At 43.4% G+C, this 20,887-nt stretch overlaps 1 protein-coding gene across 1 annotated transcript in view; it reads right to left on the bottom strand.

The window, feature by feature from the left end:
* LOC110976102 (teneurin-3-like) overlaps nt 1-20,887 on the bottom strand; it is a 72,867-nt gene that overhangs the window by 4,134 nt on the left and 47,846 nt on the right. Inside the window, exons 6-28 of the mRNA XM_022229101.2 lie at nt 18,411-18,767; nt 17,634-17,778; nt 16,870-17,099; nt 16,269-16,385; nt 15,473-15,976; nt 13,056-13,166; nt 12,367-12,561; nt 11,481-11,681; nt 11,079-11,225; nt 10,681-10,894; nt 10,117-10,236; nt 9,545-9,833; nt 8,776-9,043; nt 8,233-8,373; nt 7,827-8,076; nt 7,076-7,308; nt 5,870-6,024; nt 4,675-5,594; nt 3,977-4,152; nt 3,327-3,574; nt 2,904-3,206; nt 926-2,531; nt 286-425 (exon numbers count right to left, since the gene is read on the bottom strand). Coding sequence (XP_022084793.2) covers nt 286-425; nt 926-2,531; nt 2,904-3,206; nt 3,327-3,574; nt 3,977-4,152; nt 4,675-5,594; nt 5,870-6,024; nt 7,076-7,308; nt 7,827-8,076; nt 8,233-8,373; nt 8,776-9,043; nt 9,545-9,833; nt 10,117-10,236; nt 10,681-10,894; nt 11,079-11,225; nt 11,481-11,681; nt 12,367-12,561; nt 13,056-13,166; nt 15,473-15,976; nt 16,269-16,385; nt 16,870-17,099; nt 17,634-17,778; nt 18,411-18,767 — 7,070 coding nt within the window. The remainder of the gene's footprint in view (nt 1-285; nt 426-925; nt 2,532-2,903; nt 3,207-3,326; nt 3,575-3,976; nt 4,153-4,674; nt 5,595-5,869; nt 6,025-7,075; nt 7,309-7,826; nt 8,077-8,232; nt 8,374-8,775; nt 9,044-9,544; nt 9,834-10,116; nt 10,237-10,680; nt 10,895-11,078; nt 11,226-11,480; nt 11,682-12,366; nt 12,562-13,055; nt 13,167-15,472; nt 15,977-16,268; nt 16,386-16,869; nt 17,100-17,633; nt 17,779-18,410; nt 18,768-20,887) is intronic.

Raw genomic sequence — 20,887 nt, 5'->3', positions numbered from 1 at the left:
ATGTGGCAGAAGGGGCACAAGTAGGGGAAACGGGACTCTGTAGAAGATCAACATTACAAGAGAACATGACAAAGCTACACTTGGACATTAGGCATTAGATATAGACCACCCTGCTCACATGAAGTTGAGGTGCACATGTATGATGACAAGCTACCTCCATATGAGCATGGTCCCATGACAGTAATAACTTCTAATCCCGGTGGCTGGATTAGTCTATATGTTAGATCTGGTTTCAAAATCTGCTTCTCCTTTTTTAACCAGTTGATGCAGAAAGAAAGTGCTTACTTTTGCCCAAGAGGTCACCAATGTACTGTCCTTCCAGGCTGAGCGATACGAGTCGATCTTCTCAATCTGTCCATTGCGATTCAGCTGGGGTATCATGTTGTTGATGTCATACCCTAACACAGGGAACCAGCTCCACAGATCTAAAAAGAATAGAAAGGTAACCCATTGGGAATGTTGTCTGATTTGTTTGAAGGCAGGGAGTGTGAATCCTCTGATCCTCAATGCTACAGGAGTTAGTGCACACTGAACAGCAATAATTATAGTGTCCCTGATGTGAACAAAAGCTCGAAAAGCAATGATTTGACATAATGTAGGAATTAAGTACGAATTACAGAATTTGTTGACGTTAATGTGTTCTTCATACTGTTTGCAACATAGAGAGTAGCCATGATTTTTGCTGTGCTGCATATTGGAACGTGTGGATAAACCCTTAAAGTAAACTTTACAACATACTTCTCTCCCAGCACAAACTGTCTTGGGCTAGTGGATGACGATTTTTTAATATCTTTGGTCATAGTAAAATGTGCATTTATATTCTTCTTTTGCCAGACCAGGGCTACAAGTCCAATTGGTGGTTTCATGTTTAAGTGAAATATTCTGCTTCAGTTTTGACATCTGCACTAAAGTGAGATATGCTCACCTGAAAGGTAGTGGCTTTCTGTATCACTTCCAACAAAGATATTACCATTGAATGTGTACATGTTGAAAGATTTAGTCCTTGTAGTTTGTGTGATGTCCTTGAAGAAGTTGAGGTCTGGTGAAGTCCAACGGCCACAGACAGGATCGTAGTCTCTCCTGTCAAAATGCACAAGTCTCGTCAGGGGGTCGTAGATGCCTCCTTGGAAGCCAATGTGGAGGAGGAACGTCGGGTCTGAGTCACTGAGGACTTTCCCCAAGGGATCCAGCTTGAGCTGCTTGAGGATTTCTCCATTGGCATTGAAGACGGCAATAGGAGAGCCTACGTGATCACATGCAACATACAGCTGGGTCTGGCCTCGACGGAGTGCAAACAGGAAACCTTGAAGGTCATACTCCAGGGAGGTTATTTCACGAGCTGTGTGGTCGTAGATGTGTGTTACCCTTGTGGGTTTGGTGATATCGCCGTAGAAGAACTGCACCTGCCGGCCTGCGTGGTCTTTGCGCCAGATACGCCGGCCAACACCGTCGTATTTGTAACGGACGTCATAGACACGGGGCTTGTAGACATGCTCCAGGAGGCTATTGGAGTTGTACTCGAAGATCTCCTCTCCTCTCTGGGTCAGGAAACCATCACTGTCTATTTGGTAGTCTGTGGTCCCAACCCTTGTGATGCGGTCTTGGTCATCATAGTCCAGTGTTTCAATTGATCCCTGCTGACTTAGAGAAGCGATGTTGCCATTGTCATCATAGGTGTACTTCCACATCAAACGATCGTCCACCTTGACTTCCTCCAGCTGGCCGTTGATGTCAAAGGAATACTTTGTTGTGTGCGACTCGTTGGGCATAGTCAGAATACGCTGAGCCATGCGGCCCGTCAAATGGTACAAAAGTGCCATGCTGGCAATGGTGCCCACTCCAGTGATTTGGTAACTGACTTCCTGCAGCAAGGCGTAAGTGCCGTACTGCTTCCTCAACTGGAAGAAAGAGTCTGCCATGATTTGGGTGACAGCATCTGGGTAGGTCACCGTGAAGAACCCCATTTGCTCCACTCGTCCGGTCTCACTGTTGAATCTCATCTCCTTAAGCGGCAGCACCGTTGTGTTGAACTCCGCGGAGATGGTGGCTGCTCGGAAAGTTGCATCGTAGACATAATCGTACCGAGCGTTCATCAACCCCTCAAAACCTGAGGTGCGTACCAGCATCTGCTCAACCAGTGGTCCATTGTGTACGAATCGCAAAGAATTATGAAATCGCCCTTCTCGCAGCTCAACTGTCTTGACCTGATCTGTGTTGCCATGGTAGCTGTATTCAATGGCAGTTTCTTCAAACAGGACATCGGCCATGCGATCCTTGTTGTCGTAAATGTAAGTGATCCGGCGCCCCATCCCAGGAAAGTACGAATGTAGGAGATGACCCGAATGGCTGTGATCCTGCATGACCCACGGGGAACTATCCTCATAGGAGTAGATATTTCTAGCATAACTGAGGGAGACAACTGTCCTGATTTGGTGGCGTGATCCAGTTGGCATGGTAACCATCTTCAAATTCCCTGAATCATCATACAGCATGGAGTATTGCTGGCCACTGGGCAGAGTAGTTTCTGATGGCTGAAATAAGATCGAAATATTTTACAATTGAAGAACATTACTTCGGTTCCAAGCATTAGGGTTCATCTTCTTCTGTAATTCAGTATTTTTTTCTATTTAAAGTATTAAGAAAATGATCCGTGTAGGTTTCAACAATGTGTCTCGACAAATATCTCTTTTAAAGAGCTTGATGGATGATGAAGAACAACTGAAATTAAACCAATATCAGTATTTACGTGATAAACCATGTGAACAACACTATTTCCGTTTTGGAAATAAGCACTTTTCCCACTTACGCAGCTGTGTGTCAGAAAGCACAATGCTAATCATTGACATTTGTTCCTTGTTACAATTCATCTTTTACTGAAAAAGTGACACAAATTTTTTCCTTACTTGAAGAGCTTTTTCATATGCAAAATTCCACATGCTATCGTTCCCATGGCGCCTCCCGGTCAGCCGCCCTTCTATGTCATAAAAAAAGGCCTCAAACATCAACCCTCTCTGCCAACGAGTGAGTCGGCCTAGGGGATCATAGGATGCATTGGTTGGTTTGAGGCCATGGGTGGGTAGCCATTCAATGGGGAGGCCCGTTGCATCGTGGGTAATAATGAGCACCGGAATGCCATCTGCTCTTTGGAGGGTCTCTGTCTTAGTAAAGCGGTTGTATTCCAGGGTGAAGACGTGCTCCCCGTTGATCTGTTTGTGAGAGGGAAGGACATGTGACATGAATACCTTGTACAGTAAACTCAAATAAGATCTGACTCCTTCAGAAACAGTTCATATGTAAACTAAACTTTTCCCTTTTTTGCTTCTTACCCGTAGTTTTCGGCCAATGACCAATATCTTCCGCCTGTCTTGGCCACCCCTTCGTCCGTAGTATCGCCAGTCCAACCGGTTGACCAAGTCCTCAGGCAGGACAATCTTGCGCTTAGTCACAACCGCATAAGGGTCATCCTCGTAGACAGGGTGAGAGTCACGCTGTAGCTGGACACTCACACCATTTGGGTAGCTGAGCGAGAACTGGCCGTCATGGCGTGATTGGATGATGGTAGCCATTAGATCAGCTGTATCGAGGAGACAGAGAGCAAAAGTTCAGTTTGCCATCTCAATGACATCCTGATTGGAGTGTGGCATTAACTTCATCCATACAACTAACTCTGTTAGTATACATTTATGGGTTGGAACAGTTGTTCTCTACCTGGTTTTTCCTTCGTGCCTTGGGTTCAAATCCCCCAAAGTTAAAAATACACAGAATTCTCATTCCTTAATCAAATTTTCTTTCCTTACCCATGATTTTGAAATCTTGAATACAATGACATTGATCTTTCCTTAATGTCATCACTCCACATATTCTTCAGGTCCGCAAGCTACACGGCCAAATAACAACCTTGCAGGACCCTTTGTTTTATGACTAAAACTAGATTTAAAAAATCTGTGCTAGAAATATGATGGTTCTGCCCACCCACCTTGCAGTAATGTCTGTTCTGTCAGCCAGGTGTGCTGCAGTGTTGAGCTGATGAAGTCTGCCTGGCCTGGCTCAGTCATCTCCACAATGGAGTGGGAGTCATTGGTCCGGGACTGTAGCCTGGTCACCTCCCCTGTGGGCCAAATTATGGACTCCAACAAGCCTTGGCCATTATACCTGTCAGTGAGAGACAAAGAAAGGAACTTGGAAATCACACATGACTTGAAGAAATGTTGAGGACCTCCGACAGGTTTCTTTTGAGATACCACATTTTAAGTTACACATACATATTAAGGGATAATGCTACAGTCCACTTTGTCAATCTGCTTTAATTGGCCAAATCATGATAATGCTCTTTGAATTGAACCTCAGTAAAGCTTGTGGTGTCATACAGGCTGCAGCAAAGAGTTTATCATATACTTTCTTTTCTGACATTTGCCATATGGAGAAATGTCTTTTGCTTTGGAATTTCCTTAATATTTAAGAAGGCTGAAAACAACTGTGGGTGTTGAAATATTTTGCTGGCAATGATTTAACTTATTTGTTCACACACTTATTAAAATACTCATAGCTGTTTGAGATAACTTTTCTGGTGTACAGGAAAGATTCTGGAGTTACTTGTACGTATTTAACCCTCATAACCAAATAATAAGATGGAGATGAAATTCAGGTTTTAACAAATGAATTGAGGTAACTCACCCATAGACATGCTGCAGTACGTTGCCATGGTATTTTGCCATCAATAAACCTTCACCAGCATTGTGATAGTCTATTCTGGTGATCTGACTTCCATCACCATGGGAGGTCTCAGTCAACAAACCATGAGTGTTCAGGGTCATTTCGACGATATCGCCGCTAGACGGTAGAAGCCTAAGTGGTGACCCATTGTCATCACGGATAATTCTAAGGTCATTGCCGGGACCGTCGAAGACAGACCCCAGCTTCATGTTGCCGTCATAGGAGAAGTTGCGAGATACCAGCTGCGTTAGAGTGTCCCAAGTGGTCATGTGAAATCCCCGCTGGTTGAAGCGGTAGATCTCACGGCGATCCGGTGATGTCAGCATGTAGTTGCCCTGTTCGTCCAGTTGGGGAATATCCAAGGTGACTTTGCGGATGCGCAGGTTTCTCTGGTCAGCGATGATGAGCTCATTGTCTGGGGTCACAGTCAGAGCAACTGGTGTGTTGAGGTTGGCATCAACAGCAAAGAGCTGGTCCTGATCAAAGCAGACACAACCCTCATCATGGCAGTCGCATTCGGAGTCTCGGCCAGCAAACCAGGAGATGATACCATCTGAGGTGATGCGACGAATGCGGTGCAAACGCAGGTTGTCCGTCTCAGCGACAAACAGTTCCCCGGCACTGGAAAATGACAGGGCACTGGGGAACATCAGCTCTTCCTGGGTAGCCAGCTTAGGCCCCGACTGAACACCACTGACCATGTGGTCGTCGTCTGAGGGACCCAACTGTGGGGCACCATCAAAGGGGCAGCTGTGGGGGACACCAGCAAAGACTGATGCAAGGCCATCATTTCCAAGGCGCAGGATGACCGTTTCATCCGTCACATAAATGGAGTCATCAATGGGGTTGATGGCAATATCAGTAGGCCACTGCAGCTTTACCTGGTTATGTTAAAATCACATCAAATATGGAAACTGATATCAACAGCAAAACACTAATTTCTATCAAACTTAACCAACTAAATGAAGCAAAATTAAAGAATTAAAATGGTTCAAGGATTTAAGACAGACCAATGTATAGCCTATGTGGTGTTTGTTATAGAGCTCTTGACATAATAATTATTAATTTGAATTTTTTTGTGAGGTGAGAGATTAGTTTGAACTTATAAACTTGGCTTAGCTGGACTAATTAACATGTACTATGCCTTCTGTTTTACCTGATCAAAGGACATGGTATCTGAGCATTTAGGAAGTCTGGTTGGCCCAACCCAGGTATGGGACCCGACTACTGTGCTGATGACACCGTCTTGGATCTTTCTGACAACAGTCCCATCAACAAAGAAAATGGTACCATCTCGACTGACAGCAATACCTACAAACAAAACAGAAACTTTACAATCAAACACTAAAAGCCTAATGGTTGAAATGGAGGTATTGTCAACACAATTTTGGATTGTGTGTTACAAACTGGGATGGTTATGGTCCACCAACCTTTCAAATGATCTGTGCCCAAACTACTATGAAACTCCAATGTTTCTTTGTTGATCAAGGGGATTAATCTCTCATCTACAACTTACGTTTTCCTTGCCAGAGCTAAGAAGTACCCTCTGCTATCCTGCACCGATTATTCCTCCCCTCCAATTTGTGGATACAAATAAGTGTGCAAAAGTCGACTAAAGTGTTCACGTCCAGACATCAAGTCAACCTAGGTCTGTATTTGGTGCATCCTTTCTCCCAAACAGGCCCCTCGTCACATATCAAAGGAAGGAGCGCAGGGAAAATAGTCCATTTATTAACTGATTCCCGCCGGGCCATTTATCCATGTTGATTCTGCTGGGCCGGGTGATTTTTATTTTTTGTCTGTTTTCAAAATTCTTTAAAAATTTATAACTTCATTTACTAGACGTTTACACCCACATAAATGACTCTCTGGTGGCTACTCTAATCTGACAGAAAACATCTATTGACGCCCGAGTATTTCAGCCAGGCCTGCTGCCTTGTTAAAAAGAGCCCAGATTGTGCAGTGTTATGTAATTTTCTTTTGTTTCCGAAACCGGCACAGCGTGCTGCTGACGTCTTTTCGATAGGGGCCAGATTAGTGTGCAGCGGTATTGTATCACTCATCACTGGAGTGCTGGAGCGCTTTTGTCCCCGGTGGTAATCTGCTCGCGCTGAATGCCACAAACAATGGTATAATCTTTCAAAACAATGACGGATTTCCTCCGCTATTGACAACTGAAAAAAGGTTGGAAATTCCCAGCAGCTAGGTCTTTTGTCCCGAAAACAGTCTTTTTACAAGGCCCACTTCCCTTTGTCCCATTTCAGGCACCGTCTGTGCATATAAAGCCAACGTCTTCGAAACTGGGCTCCCCGGCAGCAAGTAGTTAATCACTGGGTAATGAGGTTAAATATATCCCTCTCACCTTTAGGGTCCAGCAGCTTTGCATCTGTGGCCATTCCACCATCACCACAGCCATCTGGATCAAGGGGTTGACAGGGTGTTCCCGTCCCAGCCACCAGCATCAGGTTGGTGGAGATGTTGGGGATGTCTGTCAGTTTTCTGATCTGGTAGATCTGGCGGATTTGTCCATCTGAGAGATACAGGACGCCGGTGAGGGGGCTGACAGCCAGGTAGTACTTGTAGGAGGGCTGGTAGCTATGGGAAAAGGCAAGTGAGATGAGCTTAAGTGTACATCTTGAGTTATGGAAAGTTTTAAAAGTTAACTAGCCCGTATCCATCAACAAGGCATTCTATTCTGAAAGACCACACATTCTTTTCCGGATGGATCAGTCAGAGATGTTAACATTTTCTGTTGAAGTGCTCAATGCATGCTGGCCAACATGCATGAGGACTTGGAAGTATAAATGACCATAACTTCAAAACCCTCATGCTGAATGGTGAAACTTCCTAGATATAATCATGATGTCTTCACAATTCAATATGATTGGATGTGGAACAACTGAGATCAATGGAGGACTGGGGCTGCATTTGATGTTATTTTTTAAGTTACTGTAAGAGTTGGAAGGTAGGTTGGAAATATTCTTTGGCCTCACTTTCAGAGAACTTAAGGATTTAGCATGCCTGTTTTCTTGTTACATTTTGGTCCCAGAAACATCCCTAGATGTTGTGCAAATCCACAAATTTTTTGACAGAGTTAAATATTGGGGACCTACCTCATCTGCAGAACGACGGTGGCATTGCCGTACTTGTCAATTCTCCGCACAAAGTTGGAGTCACCAACATACACGTCTCCCTGGGGACTGCTGGCCAAGGATATGGGTGCCAGCATGCGGCTGTTCTTGGCCCGGCCCGTGCACTGTGAGCAGTCAGTGCTGCGCTGGCGCCCGTTGCCCATGATGGACTGAATAATGGCTGGCTGATGGTGGTAGTGCACACGCTGGCCTGTGCCAAGGCTCAGGATAGCTGGTGATGTGAAGAAAAACAACAGTGCTGTGAATAAGATATGAGGCTTTGCATAGTGGAAGTGTGAAGTGTTGATGCACACATGAAATGAGAAAGAACATCCAACACCAGCTCTTTTTTTTGAAATAAACAAGGTCCCAAAGACGTGCCGCCTACCTTTTTCTGGATTGTAGTTGTGGTGGACAGGTAGCTGCCAGCCACCTAAATCCAGTGAGCCCCAGTTGGGTGCATCAATTGCAATTCGCTGCTTTCTCCAAATGATGTCTCCACAGCCTTGGTATTCATAGCCAATGGAAACTAGGACAAATAATTATAGGCTATTCTTAGGACAGTGTTTGAGGGGAAGTCAGGTGCAATTTTTACAGAAAATTACAAGTTTCATGAAAGTTTTAAGAAATAAACAGTTTTAATCTTGTCCAAGCATGTGCACATCAAGTCTTTATTGATTTAACAGCAAATCTAGATGGTTAACTTTTAAAATGAAATTTGCTATGTACAAGAAATAATTTATGTGTAATTTCAAAGCCTTTATGATCACCCACAGAAAAATTTCCCATGATCCATAAATGAGGTTTAGTATGGTATCCATAGATATGTACCTCTCTTTGTCAAAGAATGACAGGTAACGAACCTTTGAGGTTTAGAAATGCTAAGAGATCGATCCAGCAGTGTGAACATGAAGTAAACGTGATTCCTTACCCATAGCAAAGGCCCGTCCGTACACCATCTGTCCGTACACATTTCTACTGTCCCACCGCAGTGTGTACTCCATGGCACTCTCGGGCATGAGGATTTCCCTGAACATCCGGCCTTCCAGACTGATGCTGACGTGGACCATCTCTAGGCTCTGGGGCAGTGTGGTGGGGGTCAGCTGCAAGGTGAGCCTGGCTGGTTGGCCCGGTCCACTCTGGCTAAAGTAGTCCAAGGTCAACTTTGTGCCGGAGATGGGAATCTGCTCGTGGATTGCCTAGGAAGGTCATACAAAGTCAAGGAGGTGAGTGGTTTCTTCATCAAAGCAGCGTCGTGATGTAGAAAGCTGCACAGAGTCTATGCATTCAACAGTCTTCTTGAGACTGGTATAGATGGTGGTACACGTATTTCCAACAAGCACATCTACTAAAACAGATATGGTTCCAGAGGGAAACTAGCTTCAAAATTAAGATCACTAAGATTGAGTGGTTTTGTTGACAAAGGTGGAATTCAAGGTAATTGCAAATAAACTTCACACCAATTCATTTCCAAGACACCAAAACAATTCACCAAAATATTCACAAGATTTGAATTCCAACTTCGAGATCAAATCCTTGGGTTTCTAGGTTTAAAAAGATCAGTTAAGAAGTTTTAGGAATTTGTGAAATCAGTACTTAACATGACAAGTAATCAACCCTTCCCCAAGTTCAATTCCACCCCCTCAATTCTTGTCATGTCCAAATTTACATCTGAAGGTTTGCTAGAATCACAAGCCTACCCTCTGATCCACAGAGAAGCCCTCTTCCTGACAAGTCCCCTCTTCACTCCCAACAGCCTCAATTTTCTTGAATTTAGGCACAGGGAAGTCCTCCCCTGCGCACACTGCTCTGCGGCGGCTGCTTAAGGTGCCGCCGTCTGGCCCCACACTGGACGTCGCTGACAGTGGGATGTCCTGTACATGGACAAAACTCTGCAAGGGGACGTAGATGTACTTGGTGGCCTGATGATAAGGCTGACGCTCTAGGATCAGACGGATGGAGCCCCCTCCCTGCACAATCAGGTCATACCTGCAGGATACAGCATTAGAGAATAAATTCAGCTGGGGGCATTTGATACTGGGTATAACCTGAGAATTTGAACAGAATTCTAAAAGTGTTTGCCCCAGATACATTCCCACTCATTCCAAATACTCTATTAACATGGCATCGGCAATTAACTTCAAATCTATTACACTTGATTATACATCCCTAGGAATACCAATGTAGCTCTCTGGTTTGTGTCAAAAGTTTCAGGGGAAAATCTCAACAAAAGTCCCCGCCTTGTAGTATTTTGGGTTCTTGATACACTCACATTCCATCCTGCCTGGTGTAGGTGTGACCCAGAGATGGCTGGCCCTCCACGTAGACCCTGGCACCTGGTATGGGACCATCATCCTCACTGACCAGTCGGCCATGTATCACGGCAATACGACTGCAATAAGTCATGTTAAAAATAAAATCAACTTTTTGCAAAAACTCTTTGCTATTTGCAAATTCAGCGAATATTCCCAACCAATGGGCTGCATTATCAGAAGCTTTATTCCACTTTTGGATAAGGCTCATTATGTTTATATATAATTGCTTCTCAGGGTCAAAGACTCCTGGGTAAAACAATCATGAGCTGTGTGTCGACTAGGTAAAACCAATATAATTTTATCCCTCTCAAACCCCAAACAAAATTACTTTTGGTTTTTCAAAATGTTTTACAAGGGGAATGATTTGATTAGGTTTCTTAATTACCATGGAATATAACTGAATTTACTCATAAAGACACAGTTAAGAACAAAGAAAAGTAATTAAGTCAAACTCCAATCATTTAAATAAATCTTGTACAACCAGTAACGTATTCAGGAAAAAAGGCTTAAAGAAATCTCACCTTGGATCAACACTGTCTAACATTGCCCCAGTCTGAACACTGTCACCTTCCACGAGGAACTTGTAGCGATCGTAAACTGACAGGGGAGGGGTGACGAGGGACATCACATCACGGCCCAGGACAGTCTCAGGGTCTGGGGATGTCTTACAGAGGATACTGGAGGCACAGTAGTCGTCATGGCAACAGTCAGGGTCCAGGCAATCCATCAGGGAATCTTATTAAAAAACAAAGCATACAAAATGTGGATCGAATCATCTTCAGAGAGGGAAACAAACTGAAATGATGCAATATAGCGTGTAGATGTACGCAGACTGGAAGTTCCAATCAGATATTTCACAAAAATCTATGATTTCCCCTAACAATTTCGAATGATGGGTGGGACTAAAATGACAAGGTACCTCCATCATTGTCTTGTCCATCAGCACATGCTGTTTCCATGGTGATTTCACAGGCTTTGCCACGGTGTGGCCCATCACAGACACACTGCCACCTCATGTCCACAAATCGACAGTCACCATGGCCATTACACCCATCAGGGCAACCCTCTGTATGAACCGGAAAAAGAAAATCAGATTTGAGCTCCAACAAACAGCCCACAGGAGCTCAAAACCCTTAAATTCTTGTGTTATTTACAAATATCACATGCTTTACAAACTTAGGTATCGGTACTGAAAATATAGCACCATCCAATTTAACTTGTTTTTTGTCACATATAAACAAGACGGGGTGAGTTAATTTGTGTCTTTTTTTTATATGGCAGTAAGAACAATGCCCATTTCCTGACAAAGAAAGTGCCATACCCAGTCCGCACAGTCGGCCATTCCAGCCCAGCTCACAGACGCAGGAATTGTCCACACAGCGCCCTCTGGGGGAGCAGGGCAGCAGGCAGCTGGCCTCCTGTGAACAGTGCTCACCGGTCCAGCCCTTCTCGCACCTGCACATGCCTGTGTCACACTGGCCGTGGATGCCACAGTCTGTGTCATTGGCACACTCGTGAACCTCTGAAAAAAAAATCATTAGGGATGCAGAGATACATTGAAACCTTTCTTGAAAACACACAGCTGACAGAATGTCCTTTCCAAACTGATTCATCATCTTCGCCAAGGGACCTGCTGAGCGCATTAATAAGACAGACAATTACAGTAGTTTCCTGGAGAAACCTCTGCTCTGTGGAGGTGACAGATGTCTTCCTTTGATTCCTCAAGGGAAAAATCCTTGTCATAAATCTTACAGTCGCAGGCCCTATCAATAAAAATCTTTGAGCAATGAGAAAACACTTGAGAACAATTTCACAAACAGACAAGGATCGCTTTACAGCTTCAGTACAAGTATTTCGTTCAGGTCTGACACTGGACTCTTGCTGAATTAGTTCTGACAGTCCTTTAATGTTGTGTTCATTCACGGATTTTAGATTTGGATTTCCCATATAATCTGTTTGGCAATTTTTCGTCAAGTTTATGGAATGTCAGGATATGTCTCCTCATCCACATTTACCTTATCTTTAGGGTAATAACTGTAAATTCAAAACACGTTGATACTGAATAACATCTAGAAAAGAGAACTTTTATAGTGAGCTTTTTTCTAACAAATGATGGAAAGTACCATTTTTAATTAGGTCTAAACTATGGTGCTTGAAGGAATGAATATAAAATGTAAATAGACACGTGATGGAATAACGGAACTGACCTTCCTCACAGGCCTGTCCTATATATCCCCTGGAGCACACGCATTCTCCCAGGACGCACTGGCCATGCCCACTGCAGTCCGGCACGAGGCACTGCTCGCTGCGCACACTGCACTCAGGCCCCTTCCAGTTGCTGTAGCACTCACAGACCCCGTGGGCATACTCACCATGACCGCTGCAGAGTACCGGGCAAATACCTGAGGGGGTAGAGTTTGATTGGAGTCAGACAGAAGTCCAGGATGGATATGCATTGAAAGGAGCAACAAGATAAATAAAAGAAAATTAGAGGTACACAATCATAGAAAGTAACTACAGAATTTCCTGTATTATCAAGTTCAGTTAAAGATTGCTTATTGAGAGACACATAGAACAGGATTTTTTCAAGCATTAACGGTGAATCCTTTCTGATTAAAGAACAGGTAAACATATCTCGTGGTAACTTGTCGACTGAGTTTAAGCATAACTGGAAAATGCAGTCACTGTCAGAAAGCTCTTGATAATTCCCTGAGCAAATTAAACAGATTTACCAAAAACATTTCAAGTACAATTGTTAGAAATGGGAGAATTTACTTTGTTGGTTTGTCCTGTGAACAACAATATAGGATACCCTATCTGATTTGTGTTAAAAAACTAGGATATTCTGCTTCTAAAGGTAATTGTTCGTGCAACCATGGAAACCATTACGCCATACCTTGTGAGCAATCTTCACCAGTGTAGGCTTGCTCACAAACACACTGTCCAAGGACACACTCTCCTTGGCTACTGCAACCTCGGGGACATCGCTGGCCATCATCCCAGGTATCTGTCCATTTGCAAGAAACCAAAGACAATGATCCATCTGTTACTCAGACACGAGGTCCAGTTTAAGGGCTTGTATGTTAACCTTGCACTTCACGCCAGTAGAACAGAGTTTAAAACAGAGCATGTATCCCACGAACCTTTTTTTAATCCTGACTTTCTAAAATTTTCCTCACTAAAGTTTTTAGACAAGGGAATCAATCTGATTTTGTCTTTGAGGTAAGTACACAGGTGTAAATGTATGGATCAGTTGGTACATAGTAGATCAGGGGCAAGAAATCCAAAGGAGGAGTTAAATTTAGCTTTAGGCTCCAAAATTTTTCCTTTCTAAGATTTTTGTACAATTTCCTTGGGCAAGAGGTTTGGGACTGGTAGAGAAGTCAGAAGCGACAAGTATCCATTTCTGGTTGGGGTTGTTGGAGTTTACAGTGCAGGAAATTTCCATCCAAAATATCCTGAACTTGACCACAGTGACTTCTGACCTGCGGCAAGTAAGGCAATTTCTTAGATGTAAGAAATAAAGGGCAAAGATTCAGCAGGATTCTGCTAAACACGCAAGCCCGTCGGAACATCAAACGCTTGAGTCATACCCTTAATCCATATCTTCAAAGCTCAATGTTTTCGATAAATCAGGCAGAGACTCATGCAGCCTGATGCAGGTGGTAAACTAGAGTAGATGGGTTATTACGGAACATGTTCAAGCCACACGGGAGTTTGTTGTGTTAACCTCTAAGGCTGCTGGAGGTTGGACAATTAGAAAGAGTCTGTTATAAGTATTCCATGAATTCTCACGTGCAGAGCTGCCTAATTCTTTCGGAGTATTTCAGTAATCTCAACTCTAAAAATCAGTAATTTCTTTCGCAGAGCCAATTGGCTACGAAAATACTATTTTTATTTGATGTGCAATGTACAACACAGCATGTTTACATTGTACATGTAGTATGGGAGTTTTCAGTATGTGGAAAGTAATATATTTTAATGAAAAACAGTTTTGAATTATTATTTGCTTCGCATGCCAAATTATAAATCAAATGTACAGCCTTTGATGATGTGTGTACTTCCACAGAGCCCTGCAACATAAGCACAGAAACCAATGTTCGCAATACAGGTAATCCCAATTCTTATTATAACATGTGCATACCGGTACATGTAGCTTCAAATTAAATAAAGTTATTGCAATATTATGCTCGGAAAGAAACTGCACCATCAACACCTCAGCTCGAATAGTACCATTGTCTTTAGGGCGGAAAAATGTTGCTATGTCCTGATTCCCTTCCCTATCATCCTCACCTGCCTTGACATGTACTTTGACGTCATTTGATCCCCCGTGTGCAAAATGCAAAATGTTCACCTTTTGAAGATGCTGTGATACATGGCTATTTCTTGTTTTTCTTTCCTAAACATCTGCAGCTTTTTGACATGTTAGAAGCCATAGAAGCCATTTCTTTTCCAAGAACGAACGACACAGTGCGTGCGATCGTGGAAATATCCGAGCGAGTATGGTGGTGTGGTGTTGTCATGCACGACGCGTCAAGTCACACGCACGCCGTGATAGTTGTGGAAATGGGTATAACACCAATTCGGACCAAAAATAGCTTGGCCCCATACCAACTCAGACCCATACCAATGTGCACACACAATACTACATACACTACACCTTGAGATGCCGAGTTGTCCGTGCCTTTGAGTTGTGTTATTGGTTGATATTTCCCATGTCAATTTGTCTCATGTAAAAACAGCATTTTGTGTGTGTGAGTTGTTGGGCACCAGCGCGCCACAGGTAGTCCTATGTACATGTATGTTTCACTGGTTACCAGATCACACAATGTACATGTATATGCACATGTTACCATGTGGGGTATACAAAAATTCTGGATCGCTGGGGAGTCGGTCTTCACATGTTTCACCGTCGCACGTGAGTGCGGAACACGTCACACCACTGCCCGCGGTCTGAGTGCTGGCCGTTTTGTGTGGTTTGTGCACCCCGAAATATTATGCATGACTGCCATGACTCCCGTAATCACAATCAATTTGCGTGCCAATAACAGAAAATCTGTACCACTTGGCAGCTCTGCACGTGGATAAGAGAATACAAAGTGACATAGAGTCTGCAAAAGTTTTCAGTGTGGTCTCTCACCTGAACATCTTTCCATGTATGAACGATGCCAATGTTTTTAACACTTTTAGTACTGTCAGTAAACAATCTAAATAGTGTTAATCAGATCAAATTTCGCCTACTCCTTCAATTTTTTTAATTCATCCAAAAGGGCTTTTCTTTCTGAATTTCTACAGGTGACTGAACTTGTTTACCTCTGTCAGAAACTTGCAGTTCCACCTCTTCTGTTGCATCGCCATCGTTGTACACACCTACAAACCACAGACCTGGTACCATCTCCTCAATAAACGACAGTGTCGTGTCTGGGAGAACACTGGATCGTTTACTTCTGTCAAATAAGAAGTCCTCTTGGATAATCATGTCGTGGCGCTTGCGTCCCTTCTTATTGTCTGGGACGAACCGGTCACGTTCACTGTGGATGTCCCGCTTCCCACGCTGTGTGTCGTGCCACCGGCTCCCTGCATGCACTCGCACAAAGTCATATTCCGTGTGCGTGGGCGGTGCCCCGCGCTGCCCAAATATAGCAAAATTGGACCGGAGAGGGATGGTCAGGTTCAATTGCACATACTGCTGGGTGTTGATAGGGAGTGCGGAGACCCAAAAGTCCCCTGGTGGGATTAGAACCCTGGATGGGGCATTGAGGGCAATCGCTGATGGCTGGGTGGGTTGAGGCTGAGTTGGGGCTGCAGTGGTTGGGCCTGGCAAAGAAAATCAAACACAACCTTTGTGAAATATTTACATCTGAAAAGTCAATAGCAAACATGAAAACATCATGCTGTTATTTCATTATGATAATCCAATAATAACAGCAAAGCCATGAAAATCAACATGTCTACAAAAGCAGCATACAGCTAATGCAACATAAGTTATTTCATTATGGCGAGGGGAAGTATATCATTAAAAAACATATGAAACATGGAAATGTGAACATCTGTCTCAAAACAAATGGAATACTGCCGCTTTTTCTACTACGTGTTTGGGGCAACTTACGTTTAGTGGAAGCTGAAGCAAGTCCTCGTGTGCTGGGCACGACAGCTGTCGATTTGCAATCTGTTATAACGTTCTCCACCGTCTCGACACGACACTGGTTGATGGAGATGCTGACTACTGAACAAGATCAAATGACAAAAGCCAAGGATAGTTTTTACAGATGTGTTTACAGCCTGAGAACATTTCTGTACCCCCCAAAAAACAGAATGATTTTTGTTTTAAGGGGGACAGTTCCACAAAGCACAATTAGAAGACCATTTCCCTTTTACAAATTTCAACATTCAGTTATGTTTTCTTTTGAAAATCCCTAAAAGGAAACTCAAATCTTTTTATGGATGCTGAAGTAAAGAGACAACTAAATGTTGAAATTTTTTTCATTCCATCATTTTATTATTTCAGCATGTCAGGAAACACCACAGATATTGTTTACAAACTCACCATCTATCAAAATGACAAATTATTAACTGAAAATACACACAGGGAAAACAGTGGTTCTAAAAAAGTAAATAACAGTTAGAAAAACAAAACAAATTGAATCCAAAATGAACACTACTAAACAATCAGCATGACCAACAAACACTTCAGGTTCTAGCATACTGACCTGCTAAATAAATAACTGTAGCGGCAAGCGCAAATGATATGACAGCTAGAAGGAGTGCAGCACACTTCCACGATACCCGCTCTTTCAGGCCGTGCTTGGTCGGCGCCACGCGCCGGTACTTGAGCGGCTGCACATTGCTGTTGGGCCTCTTGTCGTTGTAGAGCGCCGTGAACCCTGGCACTGGTGGCAGGGTGGAGGAGGTGCTGTTGTTGGGGAATTCATAAAACCCTCTGCAAACAAACAAGTATTGAATTAACTGAAATGATTTCAGAAAGATGGAAGACATGCGCAAAATTTTCTCCAGGAAGAGAATGTGTTCTTAATTCCTGATTTACATCATATCTGACGGAGGAAGCAAGGTAAGGTGTTTCCACAGATGGAACATCTGAACTACTCAAATGGACTATGGGTTTAAAAGCTACAGCTCAGTAGGCTGTTATTGTTCTTCTCAAGGAATGACAAGTCGGCAAGTACTTAGAAATATATCTCCACAGTTCAACAAAAAACTTAATGCCATTTTAAAGAAGTAACAGTGTCTGTCATGCATGGCTTACTTTACCATGTGGACTTTGCTATACCTTGACATGTTCTCAAAGACAAGTAACAAGGGAAGAATTTAAACAAACGAGGATGCCTTGTCTACTGGAATATATCCAGACTTAAAACTCACTGCATGACATCTCACAGCATGACTAAAAAAGCATTGCTGTGAAGCAAAATGAAAACTTCAACTAAGTATGAATGAAGTCACTCCACACACAGACCTTGTGGCCGTATTTTGCCTGGAAGAGTTGATAGTACTGTAAGGGTGAGGGGACATCAGGGAGTCATCGCGCCGAGGCTGGAAGTTGTTCATTCTAGAGCTGCCGGTCAGGTTGGTGTTGGGACTGGACGGGATGGATGGAACAGCTACAAGAAATAAAAAACAGTCAATAAACAATATAAATTGAAGTTCTGCTAGACTGTCACTAACTAAGACAGAAAAATATGATTTGCTACGAAGGACAGACTTTGTGGATTGTTTTTTTTTAGGGGGGCAATGAATCTCCAACAGGTATCCATTCAGTACCACAATACTTATTATTTGCAAGCATTTATAAAAGAAATAAATTATGATTTACACTTCCACCGTTCAATTTCTTTACATTTTGAATAAAACTCTTAGTACCTAGCTTGAAATGGTGTGACGCCTTGAATGAAAAAGTTTATCCAGTCAATAAGGATCAGCTTAATGCAGTGCAAAGTTTGATTAGATATCTTGTCCTATTCTAGCCTGTGTAATGAATAAATATTTACTGTATTGTACCTAGCCACACCTTCAATTTTTGATTGGGAGTTACTGGTTTATACCATACTTTCACACTTGGGTAATTCCATTATCGTAAATAGGTGTATATAAACAGGCAGTGCAAGAATAAAGTTGTTGAAGTCTCTTCTGCATCCTGTCGTTTGAGTTTGTCTGCGTTTCCCTCTTCAGATTACAGCAATATCTAAGAAAACTAAATTGAAAAGACAAACTCTCATCTGATCCTTGACCTTACCTCTGCTGGGCATTGTTGAATTGATCATAGTCATGCCGAGCATGGGGTTTGTAATCACGTTGGTAGCTGGCATGGAGTTAGTCCCATGGAACGTGGTCTCCTGCTCCCCCTCGCTGCGGTCCAGCGTATGGTAGTACGGCGGGATCCCCATCCCGTTGCTGTGGGGAGTGGGGGTGTAGTTGATGTTCACGGGAGAGCGGCGGAAGAGCTCTTCCTGTTGGGAGGGTTGTGGGCGGGTGTCGGTGGGGGGCTCAAACGTAGGGTCTGTTGGGTGATTGGAAGGAGGGTGGACTGGCTGCATGGGAATGGGTGGCTCAGGTGCTGGTGGCTCTTTTGACTGCTTGGCTGTCTTTTTACCTGTGGGGGGAAGAAGTCGTGCAGAGTCAGTGGGCATTCAAAGCTTGGAACTCGCGTGGACACAGGGTTTGAACTTTGCGTTTTCCAATCCTTCGATACTCTAATGTCCTGGATATTCCATGGTCAGGTTCCCTTGCTGCAGCATGCAATCCAGCAGAACCAGGGCACCAGTACTAGCCAGTAGCAAATCCTGCCTATTTAGTGATTAGGTTTGCTCACTCTTCTAGTATCTTTTTGAAACATACAGCTAGGGGCTCGAAAAATATCAGGTGCACACAGTTTGATGACATCCATACTGCGTCACAATATGGACACAGCTTTTGAAAAATGGAAACAGTATTATCGACCTCAAAATCCTACACCAAGCCAAGCACAGTGAGTTAACAAAAACTAAGCTACGGCAAGTCCCAAAGGGTTTGCAATGGGTGGGGTGCAACATGCTACTGAGTGACACTCGTCCGTGTAGGTTGCAACATTACGTGTAATGGGTGTTGACAGAGTGTTCCAGAAAAGCCTTGGAGCTGCCAGCACCCTATGATTGGTCCAAATGCTCCCAGTCTCAATTGTGATTGGTCACCTTCAAAATCGAACAACTATTCCCTTGGCTGTGACTGGTCAGGTCAGCCAGTACATGTGGAAAAGAAAGGCAGGGCAAAGTTGTTCCTGGATGGGAACTTGATAGGACAGTGGTGTGTACATTAAGTGCAAGCACACTTTAAGCCAAAGGGGTGTTTAGCCAAGTAAACGCTGTTGAGCAGTGATACGGTCAATTAGGACTCTCCAAAGGTTGCTGCTGTCAGCGGAAGGTGCGAAGAGGGGCTACCACACCCTTCTGTGGGGGGTCTGACCTCCTATTTTGACACTGCCTTGAGTAATTAATGATTCATTCAAACTGTACTCTTGTGCATCAAAGGGTGGAGAGCTGCTCCTTACAACCACCATGTCATATGGCATTTTGAATGCAGACAAAATAGAACTCAGGGCTTAAAATATTATGGGAGGGGCCAGCTCAGGGGAGGGAAACCATCATTAAAGAAAAGAGCAGGCAACCACTGACTGATAGTTGGTTGACTTTTCAAGTTAAGGGGCAACTTTTATTGACCTGGAACACTGCATCAGTTTGGCCAGCATGAAAATTTCTGGAATTGATAGATTTCAGACAAATTTTAGTTTAAGGGCCTTAAGACCATGCATGTCCCAGCAACATGCAACCTTTATTTTCTTGCATATGCTAATCTGACAATGTTCTCCTGGCCCACTCCCTATCTTTGGCAATTTCCATTGGAGGGGCCAACACACTTACTGTCAATAATGCTCCATATTCAAATTCTCTGAGATTCATTCCAACAGTAAAAATGATAACCACACGTGTAATTGATTTCCGCATTTTGTATGAGTACCGGATATTCTTTCCCTGGTTACAATGAGTAAAAACCACCAGAAAGTTTTGAGTGTGGCAGAAGCCAGAGTTTTCACCTCCACTGGCATGCTTGTGATGACTCATCTGATGAGGAACATGTCAAACTGGGGCACTGTGGGGGGTATCCTAAAATCTCAAACCCTATCCAGTTTGGAATAGTTAGGAGGAGGTTTTTTCTGAAGGTTGCAACTTGTCTTAATTTATTCGAGAAATTTGAGTGACTAATTTTAAATGAAACAAATTACAGATGTAACTGTGCTCCTCCAAATGAAACATACACTTGCACCTCTAAAAAGCATCTCTGTAGTTTATAAAAGTTAACTGGCTTCAAGTTAAGAAGAAAATGTTTGAACAAGAGAAGTAAACTAAGGTCTGAACATACAATCTTGGAATTTTCTCTGCCTGAGGGGTGTTGTCTGCCAACACTGCCAGATCCTCTTCATGCATACAGTGAACATGCAGACACATGTACACAACACAATAGAAGCGACAGTCAAGATAAACAAGTGTGGTTGTTGAAACACAGGTAACAGTGTTGGAATTCTGTTGTTAATCCCCCAACTGATAGGGAACTAAGCCAAAAGTCAACAAATCACATCATTTTTCCAGGGAACACGCTCCCAAATCTGTCATGGGGATTAACTCGCTGGAATCTTAGGACTCCCCCGCAAAAGGTCTTTATCTTCTGCTGCTTCCTGCC

The sequence above is a fragment of the Acanthaster planci genome, unplaced genomic scaffold, assembly GCF_054643075.1.
Source record: "Acanthaster planci isolate LZ-2023a unplaced genomic scaffold, COTS_SCS Contig34, whole genome shotgun sequence".
NCBI lineage: Eukaryota > Metazoa > Echinodermata > Asteroidea > Valvatida > Acanthasteridae > Acanthaster > Acanthaster planci.
This window is presented reverse-complemented; position numbering and strand designations above follow the sequence as displayed.